The sequence below is a fragment of the Mirounga leonina genome, unplaced genomic scaffold, assembly GCF_011800145.1.
Source record: "Mirounga leonina isolate KUSES-001 unplaced genomic scaffold, KU_Mleo_1.0 Mir_106, whole genome shotgun sequence".
Taxonomy (NCBI): Eukaryota; Metazoa; Chordata; class Mammalia; order Carnivora; family Phocidae; genus Mirounga; species Mirounga leonina.
The window spans coordinates 4,019,112-4,032,685 of NW_023270232.1; the positions used below are offsets into that span (position 1 = coordinate 4,019,112).

General features: G+C 35.3%; 1 protein-coding gene across 6 annotated transcripts in view; it reads right to left on the reverse strand.

Annotated features, from left to right (window-relative positions):
* The window catches only part of LOC118017929 (RUN and FYVE domain-containing protein 2), a 46,207-nt gene that overhangs the window by 6,972 nt on the left and 25,661 nt on the right, over positions 1-13,574 (reverse strand). For 5 of the 6 annotated variants that reach the window (XM_035016295.1, XM_035016278.1, XM_035016286.1 and 2 more), the window contains 3 exons: positions 13,088-13,207; positions 6,357-6,486; positions 5,677-5,771 (listed from right to left, as the gene is read on the reverse strand). In XM_035016295.1, coding sequence (XP_034872186.1) covers positions 5,677-5,771; positions 6,357-6,486; positions 13,088-13,207 — 345 coding nt within the window. Of the gene's footprint in view, positions 1-5,676; positions 5,772-6,356; positions 6,487-13,087; positions 13,251-13,574 lie in introns of those variants that run through there. The other variant, XM_035016313.1, reaches the window with a different exon arrangement.

The following is a 13,574-nucleotide window of genomic DNA, read 5'->3' on the forward strand; positions in this document are numbered from 1 at the left end:
TATGTGTATATTTTAAATGGAGTCATCATTTATATAGTTTTCCATAAACAGCTCTTTTCAGGTATTAATATATCCTGAAAGGCTGAGAGCTACTGACTTGTCATTAAGTATCTGCCACATCATTATGGTAAAATGGTTACATGATAAACAATGAAAAATATAAAGTAGTTTATATAATTATCTACTGCTGAACTTTCAACTTATTTCAAATTTCTCGCCACAAAAATTGTTCATTAAAATTGGAATGACCAAAATATTTGTATTATTTTTCTTAGGAAAACAACTTAAAAATGAAATTAGTGGATCAAAAGGTACATCAAGTCTCTGCTCCTGAGGCAGAACAGTAGGAAACTGCTTCATACTACAAGCGCTCCTTGTTCCAAGACCAAAAAAAAACCCCAAAAATGTTAGTTTTTTATCCGGTTCACATACTTCTACCGTGGAAATAATCAATGTAAAACTACACAGATTAAAAATACAAACACAATACTAAAATTTTCTTGGCTAAATTCACATCTACAAAATGTGCCTGAAGAAAACTGACGCGGGGGGGAGTAAGAGCCAAAGCAGTAACTGCTACACAGAAAACCTGAACATGGAATAAAAGTAGCTTAATGGCATTTGCTATAAAGATCGTTATGGAAATTCACTGGCGTTGCTATATTTCTGGTTAAAATGCCTTTATTCACAAATACGGACACTGGAAATATCGCCCCCTCTGAGACGAGTTGCCAAACTAAGCTAAAGAAAGGAGCAGCAGTTCCAGGGCCAGTAAACACAATGTGCCAGAACATCTCCTCTCGGTAGGAAGGAAACAGAGGTCCGTATCGTTCCTTTTAATTAGCTTTTAGAAATATTTGTGTAAAATATTTGACCATGGCATGAAAACAGCATAGGGAAGGGCCAAGATAAAACATGAGGCTATAATAAATGTGATACAATCGATTCTGACACCATAGGAAAAACACCCATAAATGATACAGCCTCTGATAATCCTGAAACCTCTGCTTTGAGGAAAGAAAAAAAAAATCTGTAATTTTCTTTACATGGAAAGAATATCTTTTACAGAAAACTACATTTGGAAGAGTCCTGGAAATTTATTTTTCTAAACTAAAAATTCTTCTTCTTGGAATTTAAGCCTTGATGAGGATAAGAAAAAAGCTGGTTATCATCCTTCACATATTTTAAACCCAGTCATTATAATACAGACATATTAGTTTAGATTCTCTTCCTTGAATATTCCATCCTAATATTTCATGTTCCACATTTTCTTCAAATGTGAACAGCTCACTTTCATTTTGTTTAATCCTAATTCGTCTCTACAATTTATTCAGAATAACATTTAAAACCTTTCAAAATTTATCAAAAATTCTTTTTAAGAATCCTTTAATAAGAAATCAGTAAGATCAAATGCTTCATTAGTGAAAGTACTTTTCTAATTAAAATTAATCATTTACATTTAAAATCACAGGTTCAGAAAGTGAGCACTAGAAAGTAATTTTCACATCCAACCTCATCTGACAAGAAAACTGATACTCTGGTTGTGATAAGCAAAGGTACTGTGCTAGGGGTTTTCACATGCTTATTCTCAATTAGAAAAAGAACCCTTTGGGGATTTTATAACACTCCATTTTACAAATGTGGAACTGGGCTTAAAGATGTTAAATAACCCTAAGTCACAAAACTAGTAAATGGTAGAGGAATACTTATTCCTGTGATACTAATGAATACTAATTTTTAAGTTTAATCATAACTTGAAAACACAGTCTTGCATGGTTCTTTCTGAAACCTGTATTTTCCCTTTTAATAAAATTAAATATGGTTCATATTATTCCAAATGACCTTTATCCTCCCACTCTGCATTTTAAATAATACCCAAATGGACTATATAAAGCCTAAAGGCTTCTGGTAAATTAGAAGCAAAGATTAAAAAGTACTGATCCAACCTCAGTCCCTCCTCATCAACAAATTTTTAAAAAGATATTCATCACCCTGTGTATTAGGGAGGAACCCGATAGCTTATAATCACAGGAGCCGGAGGATGAAGAGGAAGAATAAAAGTCTTTCACAGATAACCTGGTGTGGTATGGAAAACCTCACAGGGGCCGCTGTCTCTCCTCTAGCCCTGATAAATTATTCTCACCACTCAAGAGGACTACGGTTAAGAAAGGATAAAAGGGGGGCGGGGGAGGAGAAAGAAAGAAAAGGATAAAAGGAGTTCTGACTCAAAGCTGGTCCAATCCATGTCTTAGAGACTATGGCCCCAGAAACAGCAGATGAAAACTAATAAATCTGTGCCATAACAATTCAAAGATTAACAAGGAAAAAACATATCAAAAATGAAGTAAAAAGACAAAAGACAAACAGAAGATGTACAATGTGTACAATTTTTAAAATCCCCTAAGAAAAAGATGAGCAACCAAAAATATGCACAGGATATGAACAGGCAGTAAACTATAAATACAAATGGAAAACAAATAAATATAGACGTTCAGGGGCACCTGGCTGGCTCCATCCGTGGAGCATCCAACACTTGATCTCAGGGTTGTGGGTTTGAGCCCCACGTTGGGCATAGAGATTACTTAAAGAGATAAATATAGATGCTCAACTGTGCTTATGGTTAACGAAATACAAATCAAAACAGTAAGATTTTCAACTATCAGACGGGCAAAAACATTCTCTCCTACTAATATTGGAAATATTGAAGGGGTCTAATATTGGAGATAGAGGAGAATTTGACCCTACCAGAATTTTTTTAAAGCACATTCTTTTTGGCCCAGCAATCACCTTTAGGAACCTACTCTTCAGATATATTCATTAAAGTGTATCAAGATAATATGTTAAGAAAAAAAAAAAAAGAAGAAGGTAGCAGGAGGGGAAGAATGAAGCGGGGGAAATCGGAGGGGTAGACGAACCATGAGAGACGATGGACTCTGAAAAACAAACTGAGGGCTCTAGAGGGGAGGGGGGTGGGAAGGATGGGTTAGCCTGGTGGTGGGTATTGAGGAGGGCACATTCTGCATGGAGCACTGGGTGTTATGCACAAACAATGAATCATGGAACACTTCATCTAAAACTAATGATGTAATGTATGGGGATTAACATAAGAATTTAAAAAAATTTTTTTAAATAAATAAAAATTAAATTTAAAAAAAGTGTATCAAGATATATCAACACAAGCATACAAGGATTTCACAGCATTATCATTTATAAAAGAAAAAAAATTAGAAAGTTTAAATTATAGCACACCCATCCTATGGAACATCTTGATGTACTGATTTGGAAAAACCTGTTCTAACATATTCTTAAGTAAAAAAAACAAACTCACAAACTTCAGAAGAACATGCATACAGTAGTTACAGAGGAGGTAGGCATGTATAAAAAAACTTAATAAAAAAAAAAAATTAGTCAAAATAACCCTTGAAAATTCCTTAAATAGCCCATAAAGTTCAGTATAGATTGTTGAGTATGTCCAACCTTGAGCAGTAATTTTCATGCAAACCAAAAATTGAGAAACAATGAACTAGACTAAAGGAAAAAGGGGAAAAAAGTGAATTCAGAGGTGCCTGGTTGGCTCAGTTGGTAGAACATGCGACTCTTTAAGTAGGCTCCATGCTAGGCCTACTCAATGCAGGGCTTGAACTCATGATCCTGAGATCAAAACCGGAGCCAAGATCAAGAGATGAATGCTTAACCAAATGAGCCACCCAGGTAACCTGAGCGTGCAACTCTTGATCTCAGGGTTGTAGGTTCGAGCTCCACATTGGGTATAGAGATTACTTAAAATCTTAAAAAAAAAAAAAAGTGAGGAATCAGAGGGTATCATGCTAAGTGAAATAAGTCAGAGAAAGATAAATATCATATGATTTCACTCGTATGTGGAATTTAAGAAAACAAACAGATGTACAAAGGGGAAGGGACGTAAAAATAAGAACTGAGAGGGAGGCAAACCATAAGAGACTCTATAGTTAAGAGAACAAACTGAGGGCTGCTGGGGGGTGGGGGGGGGCCAAATGGGTGATGGGGATTAAGGAGGGCACTTACTAGGATGAGCACTGGGTGTTATATGTAAAGTAATGAATCACTAAATTCTACTCTTGAAATCGTAATACTACACTATATGTTAATTAATTTGAACTTAAATAAAATTTAAAAAGTGAATTCAGCTATCTAAATATTAAAATGATTATGCCTTTAATAAACTATACAGTTTTTAGCACTGCGTGGGAGATGGGTGGAAGGTAATATACACATTCCCCTTTTACTATTCTAATCTGTTTTAATATTAAACCTTTATGATCTTAAATGTAAATATTATTTTTGTTGTGGGGATTGTGCATTGCTGAGTCCTTGGCACTTGGAATACTGCCTGGCACGTAATACAAGCTTAGTATTTGTCAAATGAATAAATGAGAAATAAGGTAATAAGCACTTAGCATAGGGTCTAGGTCAAAGTGCTCATTAGGTGAATGCCAGATTAGAATTGAAATCTTGCTTATTAGACTCACAATGTAAATTGTTCTTTGAATTTATAGAAACAAAAATAGCTTTATCTTTTCTTTTTTAAAGGCAACTCTACCCCGAATGTGGAGTTCAAACTCATGACCCCAAGATCAAGAGTCACATGTTCTACTAACTGGGCCAGACAGGCACCCCAACAGCTTTATCTTTTTGAGAACTAGTATTTCCTTTTGTGGTTTTAGTGAACTACTCTCCTATGGCCTTAGAAATTGGTCTCAAGATTTCTTAATGGAACTTCATCTTTAGCAATGAAGTCTCCTTTCCAGTTACAATTTCTATTGTTTGTTACAAATGATATATACGTACATATATGACTAATGATATATGATGAGATATTCACATATAAATTTGTTATGAGGTTCACTAAGGCTCACTAACTTTGAGGATTGATACTTGGGAGAGGGAGGAAATTGTGCTATTTGAATTTTTAACCACATAAAACACCAAAGGGGTTTATACAGGTGATAAGATTATGGGCACTATAGCTTTCTTTTACTTTTCTCTTTTTTGGTGGTTTTTTTTTTTTTAACATGGCAGTGATACATTCAATACTAAATTAAACCTTCCGAGGCTTATCCCAGATACTTGGCAATATGTTCAATCAGGGCACAAAGATGAAGCTGCTAACCCAAAACACAGACCACATGGAACAAGGAGGAAGGTGAGAAAGACAGAACACTACTTCTTCTGGTCTTTCTAGCAACCCAGTAACACTTGGCTGCAAAGAACCAACCACACTGTATGGAGTTAAGCCCCAACTCGAGCATAAAACTCTCCACTTCTCACAATGTTGGCTCCTTCTCAAAACAGTCTGAAAATGATCTCTCCAGGTATTTTGGAAATTTGGTTTCTGTTGCTCTGGGGAAAATATATTAAATGAACTTCTGAATTCTCTAATTTGAAGAAATGAAACAAGAGTCTTAACTTTCATCTACTGGAAAGCATTTAAAGTTAAAATGTATTAAACTGAACCTAACTTTTAACAAAATCGCTCCAATCCAGTCTTGCATGTTTACCTTTAAGGTTTTTGGTTTTGATTTTAATAGTTTATATATTTTTTTTCTATATTTAAACTCTTCTGCCTACTTGGTTTGGCACACTCCTACCTTTATAAATGTCAATGACTATATAGATGAAGGAAAAAAGAGAAATTACTCGCTAAGTTTGTTGCCAAGTTCTTCAAGAGCTTGCTCCTGTTCATGATATATTTTTTTCAACTGCTGATTTTCATCCTGGATGTTAAGGAACTCCTTCAAAACAATAAAAGACAGAAAATGCAATTTAAAAGAAATAAACAAAAAACTCCCCATTGTATACATACCAATAATTAGGAACATATATCCTTTAGCTTTTTATAAAAAACAGAACTCTATGTCCAAGCTCTTTCATAGCTGTTCCATCAACTATCACCTATTTCCCATTCATTTAATCTCCTTACTGGTTTTCTTTTCTTTTAAGATTTATTTATTTATTTGAGGGGGGGAGGGCCAGAAGGAAAGAAAGAATCTCAAGCAGACTCCCCAGTGAGCACGGAGCCCAACACAAGGCTCAGGGCTCAATCCCACGACCCTGAGATCATGACCTGAGCTGAAACCAAGAGTCAGATGCTCAACCGATTGAGCTACCCAGGCGCCCCATGGTTTGTTTTTTTAAAGTAAACTCTCCACCCAATGTGGGGCCTGAACTCACGACCCCAAAGAGTCACCCCTTCTTACTGGTATTTTTAAAGATGACCAGTATATTCTGTCTCTTTGGTATAAATATAAATTATGATTTCTCTTTTTAAGTAACTTAGTTTTCAAAGATATAATTTTTAAAGTTTTACCACCATTTACTTTTTTAAGACTAATGATTTGTTGGGTCTCATTTCTAAGATGAGATAAGGCATCTTTCTCCTTTTGAAGATCTTCCTGCAAAGTCTGCCTCCATTCCTTCTCAATCTTCAAATCAGTTTCCAGCTGCACCCTTGAATGACAAACACACAGAAGCTTAGTGCTATATCTCACATGACAGTTGTCTTTCTTCAATAACACCATCTTTTTGATTATTTTCACTTTTGTGCATTTCTTCAGGTATTTTCTTTCATAAATATTTTTTGTAAACAAGTTCAGCAGCACCAGGTTTTCTGATCCCAACATATCAATATATTTGCCAACCACAAAAACTCCTTCCTAAACAATAATTTATGTCATTTTTAAATTCTGTGTACATAAATGCCATATGAGCATATAAAATGCCTTGAAGGGTATACCACACTATTAAAACTGGTTGTATCTTGGGGGAATAAAACAAAGGAGAAAAATGTGAAGTTTTAATTATTTACATTTCTGTGCCATGTACAAAATTTTACAACTAACTATTGTTCTGATATAAGAATTACAGCAACCACTAAACCAATTAAACATTAGTCACAGAAAAATCAACCCTGGTACTTTACAGATTGCTTACAGGACAGAGTTAAGCCCAAGAGACGCCAAGAGGAAAACTCATACAGCCTGGAAATGCCAATTCACATTCGAAAGCGCTAACATCATCATTCTAACAGGTGCTATCCGGCAAAACAAAAGTAATCAAATTCCTACACTTTAGGATACCAAAGAGAAATCATTTTGAAAATTATTGCTCATAAGTAGGTATAACAGATGAGGCATAAACAAATAATGCTACAATCTCTAATACTTTAAATTTTATTTTATTTTTTAAGATTTTATTTATTTATTTGACAGAGAGAGACACAGAGAGGAACACAAGCAGGGGGAGTGAAAGAGGGAGAAGCAGGCTTCCCAGGAAGCAGGGAGCCCGATGCGGGGCTCGATCCCAGGACCCTGGGATCATGACCTGAGCCAAAGGCAGATGCTTAACCAACTGAGCCACCCAGGTGCCCTCTAATACTTTAAATTTTAATATCAATATATAATATTGAGACTTTCACAATATATCATTTTAATACTCTTGTGTTGATATTTTGATTACTTTTGTTTCCTCATAAAGTTAGCATTTCTATCTATAGCCATATTATTTTTCTGTGAAGTAAATTTTAGATTTTATAATTCAGGTTGAAGAGAAGAGATACCCCTAAATGGAATTTACAAATTGTTGATAAATACTATTTCACTACAAATTCAAAAGGAATACAGAGACAGGTATATGTTACTAAAAGTGAAGTAACCAAAGTATGGAGTGCCTTGAGTGGCCTCATCATCCAGAATCAGAAAAAAAAAGTGAAAAAGCAAAGGAAAAATATTTTTAAGTTATTATAAATATATTGTCAAAATACACATTGACCACAAGAGGCAGAAACCATAAAGGAAAAACTATTTAAAACTTCAAAATGTCTAGGGGCGCCTGGGGGGCTCAGTCGTTAAGCATCTGCCTTCGGCTCAGGTCATGATCCCAGGGTCCTGGGATCGAGCCCCGCATCGGGCTCCCTGCTCTGTGGGAAGCCTGCTTCTCCCTCTCCCACTCCCTCTGCTTGTGTGCCCTCTCTCACTGTCTCACTCTCTGTCAAATAAATAAATTTTAAAAAAAATTAAAAATCTTTAAAAAACTTTAAAATGTCTAAATTAAAAAACCACTATGAACAAAGTTTAAAAACAGTAAACTTAGAAAATATTTCAGTGTATGTGAGATACCCAGAGTAAATAAATAACTCTTACAAGTAAATATTAATAAGCTGAACACTCCAAGGGAAAAAGTAGATAAGAACTGGCAATTCATAAAATAAGGAAATACAAAAGGATCCCACCAATAATCAAAGATACAAACTCAAACGATAAAGCACAATTTTTCAGGCTAAAGGATTCCTTTAGATTAACTGATACAATGGTGTATTAATTGATATGATACATTGCCCATGACATAGCACATGCAATAAACAAGATACTAAAAAGCATGTAGTATATCCTCTTTCTAAAATACATAAAAAACATCTATGTATACCAAAAAAAGGGATATTCATCAAAATGTAAAAAAAAAACCAAAACAACTATCTCTAATTTTTATTTTCTTCACATTTTCCTACATTTTCCAACAGCATGTAATATTTTCAAAGTCAGAAATCAATAAAGTTATTTCCATTTTAGGAGAGAAAAATGGTAATTGTTTTTCTTGAACAGAGTCCCAGCTGCCCCTTTCTACAGAAACCGTTACAATTTTTCTGAGCCATCAGGGATTCCCTGATCTCCAAACTGTTCACATGTTCATGCTCTACCAAAATGGCACCAACTGAGAGACAAAATTATTTTCATGGTTTTAGCAGAAACAAACATCTTCTCTCTAGAGTTGTATCCAAGACTTATTAACTAGGTTAGCCCCATAGCAACAGGAACCCCAGAAGACAAAGAATAACATGGTGAGGAGTTCCCTGAGGCCTCTTTTTGCCTCCTGTATAGCTCAGAGTGGGTGTTGAAGAAGTCCAATATCTGTAATGGATACAGAAAAAAAAAAAAAAGTCCAAAGAAAAGCCTGCTCTCTCTTGCTAAAGAACTGGGAAAAGGTAGCCTAGAATTGATAGAAACCTTTTTGACAATAAATGCCCTACTGCAGCAAAACAAAAAACAAAAAAACTCAGAGAAAAAGCCATAGGCCCTCAACCACTGTTAGCAAAGGCCAAATGGGGAGCTTAGATTGCCATCCGACACTGGCAATAATAAAGTGTCTCTCCCAATCCCCAAAGTGGTAATATCAGAGAAGTCCAAGTGGCAAGCCTGGACTTTCACTACTGCCCAGCACCCTCTTATGGAGACCACATTGAGAACCTGGACTTTTAACCCCACATCAATAAGGTATTTCTCACCCTCCCCAGGTCAGTGAAAGCCACATGAGAAGCCTAGATTTCTACCCCTGCCCACTGAAATGAGGTACCTCTACCTCTCTTCCAGAATGGTGTCAGCAGAGACCAAGGCAGAACCCTGGACTTCCGCTCCTACTTGAGAGTAACAAGGCACCACTCCTCTTTTCCACAGTGTCAGTAGAGACTGAGTGGAAAGCACAGATTTCAATCCCTGCCCAGTAGTTAGGCACCCTTCTCCATCCCATCCAGAATGGTTCTAGGATTCTACTATCCCCACTTCGTATAAAGAGTCAGTGTTGGGGCACCTTGGTGGCTCAGTCTGTTAAGTGTCTGACTCTTGGTTTGGCTCAGGTCATGATCTTGGGGTCATGGAATTGAGCCCTGCATCTGGCTCCATGCTCAGTGTGGTGTCTGCTTGGGATTCTCTCTCCCCGTCCCTCTGCCCTTGTGCCTCCTGCTTGCACTCTAAAATAAATAAAGAAATCTTAAAAAAAGAGAAAGAGAGGAGTCAGCATCTATATTCCCCTGCTGGTGTGGTTTCAGTGGAGAGCTGCTAAAATTTAAATAAGATGTAGTCTCATAACATAATTCTCAATATGTCCAGAATGCAACTGAAAAACACTTGTCATACCAAGACCCAAGAAAAATCTTAACTTGGATGAGAAAAAATAGATGCCAACATGTCAGGTAATTCTGACTAGATAAGAATTTTAAAGCAGTCATCATAAAAATGCTATGACCAATTAAGAACACACTTGAAACAAAATAGTAAGTTTTAGCAAAAAAGATCAGACGAGATTGGGCACATTCAGGGTGGTACGGACATAGACAAGTAAAAAAGAAAGAGAGAGAGGAAGGAAATATAGTCAAAAGGAAATATACAATAACCTCACTAAATGGGCTCAGTAGGAGAATGAAGATGATGAAAGAATGAATTTCAAAACACTACAACAGAGGGGCACCTGGCTGGGTCAGTTAGTAGACTCATGTGACTCTTGATCTCAGGGTTGTGAGTTCAAGCCCCACATTAGGCACAGAGCCTACTTAAAAAAAAAAAGACAACACTACAATAGAAATTACCCAATCTGAACAAGAGACAAAAAAGACTGGGGGAAAAAAAAGTGTCAGAGACCTTTAGGACTATTTTTTTAAAAAATCTAATATTCAAGGTTATCAGAATTCCAGAGAAGAGAGGGGAGCTTGGGAGCCTAGGAAGCTCAGTCAGTTAAGCATCCGACTCTTGATTTCGGCTCCGGTCATGATTTCAGGGTTATGAGATCAAGCACCGTGTCAGGCTCCATGCTCACAGCAAGGAGTCTGCTTAGGATTCTCCCTTCTCCTACTTCCTTCTGTCCCCACTCCCTTTCTTTCTCTAAATTGAATAAGTATTTTTTTTTTAAATAAGATTTTATTTCTTTGAGAGAGAGAGAGAGAGAGAATGAGTGGGAAGGAGGGGCAGAGGGAGAGGGAGAAGCAAGCTTCCTGCTGAGCAGGGAGCCCAATACGGGGCTCAATCCCAGAACCCTGGGATCATGACCCAAGCCGAAGGCAAATGCTTAACTGACTGAGCCACCCAGGTGTTCCTAAAGTGAATAAATCTTAAAAAAAAAAAAAAAAAAAGAGCTGGGAAAAATATCTAGAAAAAAAGCTGAAAATTTTCCAAATTTGGTAAAGATAAAGATTCAAGAAGCTGACCAAAGCCTAAAGAGGATAAATCCAAAGAAATAATCTTGGGTAGAGGAACAGAATTCAAATGACAGTATTTTTCATCAGAAACTATGAAAACCAAAAGAAAGTGGTACAACACTTTTCAAGTGCTGAAAGAAAAGAACTGTCAACTCAGAATTCTAAGGATATTCTGAAAATATCTTTCAGAAATGAAGGTGAAATCAAGACCTCAGATGAAAAAAAATAAATAAGAGAATTTGTTGCCAACAGACCTACCCTAAAAGAAACACAAAAAAAGTTCTTCAGATACAGAAGAAAACTTGGAATTTCAGGAATGATGAAAGAACAATAAAGTTTTCTAAATTATGTTTAATGTTTGAAGGACAAACTATAATACTGTCTGATGTGGGGGCACATGGCTGGCTCAGCCATAAAGCATGCAACTCTTGATCTCAGAGTCATGAGTTCAAACTCAATAATGGACTTAGTTTATATTAAAAAAAAAAACTTTCTAATATTGTCTGATATGGTTTGCGCAGAGAAAATATTTAAGTCAATTATGTTATAAAAGGGAGAGAGTAAAAAGATCTAAGTGGAAGTAAGGCTTCCACACTTCATTCAAAGTAGTAAAATGTTGGCACCAATAAACTGAAAAGTTGCAAATATATAAGACAGTATCTTCAGCAATCATTAGAAAATCTATATGAAGAGATACACTCAAAAACACTATAGATAAATCAAAAAGGAATTCTAAATAATATTCAAGTAATCCATAGGAAGGCAGGAAAAAAGAAATAAAGGAATGAAAAACAAAACAACAAAAAAACAATAAAACAGCAACTTAAGCTCTCATATCAACAATTACACTAAATGTAAATGGACTAAATATATCATTAAGAAATTGTCAGAACAGATAAAAAAAATATGAACTATAAGAAACTTTCTTCAAATATACTGATGATGATAATAAAGATTAGGCTGAAAGTTTAAAGACCGAAAAGTGTGAATGTTAATGTTTTATTACATGACAATATTAATCAAAAGAAAGAAGTAGCTCTATTAACATCTGATAAAGAAAATTACCAGAGATAAAGAAGCATATTATGTTGATAAAAAGGTCAATTCACCAAAAAGATACAGCAATCCTAAATGTGTAGGCACCAAACAACAGAACTTCAGTATACAAGAAGCAAAAACCATTAGAACTAAAAGTAGAAATACACAAATCCACAATTAAAGTTGGGATATTCAACAAATCCCCTCTCAATAATTGACAGAACTATTAGAAAATTAGCAAAAATTGAGAGGAGTTTAATGTCACCTCAACCAATGGATCTCAAGGCAGCTTAGCAAGTTATACATCATAAATGGCATGTAGTCTTGTTTAATGATCTGTTAAACATAATACATAACTATTTTCTATTGTTGCTTTATTTTAATAACAAAAGTAGCACATATTGACTGGGGGAAAATACTGATGTTTAATAAAGTAAAAACTAAAATACCCCTGCCAATCTGCCATCACTCCCCTAAGATAATCATTCCCCAGAATCTGTATTGTTTAAACTCTTTTCTCTCTTTATATATATATGTAAATATGCACATATGCACAGTTTTAATTTTATTAAAAAATGGGATTATACCTCACATACTGTCTGCAACTTGCCTTTTTCAGTCCAATGACGTATATGGACATCATTCTTAGCTGGTAATAGATATATAGATCTGTCATATGAAGTATTAATAAAAATGTTCTCAAAAAACTTCTTATTCTTTGATAAGTCCCTTTCAGTTACAAAGGCATATTACACTCAGTACCTAGAAATATAATGGCCATCTGCTTTTATATACCAGCAGAAAGAATAAAATTCTCCTTGAGCAAGGTAACAAGATAGTTGAAATGCTCTGAAAACAATAAGGGGACAAAAAAACACAAGTTTTATCAATTATGTTTTCTAATTTTTTTTTATTTCTCAAGGAGAACTCCATAATCTAGCTGGCATCATTAACTAAAGGAAAATATAGGTATCCTACCATTATGTGCAAAAAAGAAGGGGTGGGAATTATGTTAATACAAGTACTTATTTCCAAGAGTGAAATACTCACAGCTGTTTCTCCTTTTGGGAGATTTGTTTCTGCAGATTGTCGGATTTACTCTGACACTCTTGTAGATATTTCTTGTCTTCATCTTCAGCTTCCATTTGCGCCTTCTCTGCTTGCTGCAATCTGGTGTAATTCAAATCAACTTTGGGTAAAACTGAGGCTAGAACTAGGGTGTAAAAGGGTGAAGAAGACAAATAAAAGAAAAATGGGGAAATAGAAACATTTCTAAATGAAAACAAAGTTTGGGGGGAAACTCACAAACTCAAACGTGAAAGAGCCACACAATGTCTAGAAATTGTTATGTGATTTTTTTTCAATATAACATATAATATGCCCAGAATACTATCTTCAAATTTATTTTATTTCTTGTTCATAATTAACAATGCAAAGCAATACAGCCTTTACCACTTACGTAGAGCAGAATGAATTAACTTCGAAAGTATAATGGGTGTGTTACTGCCTTTTTACAAAACCATGTAAAGCACAGTAT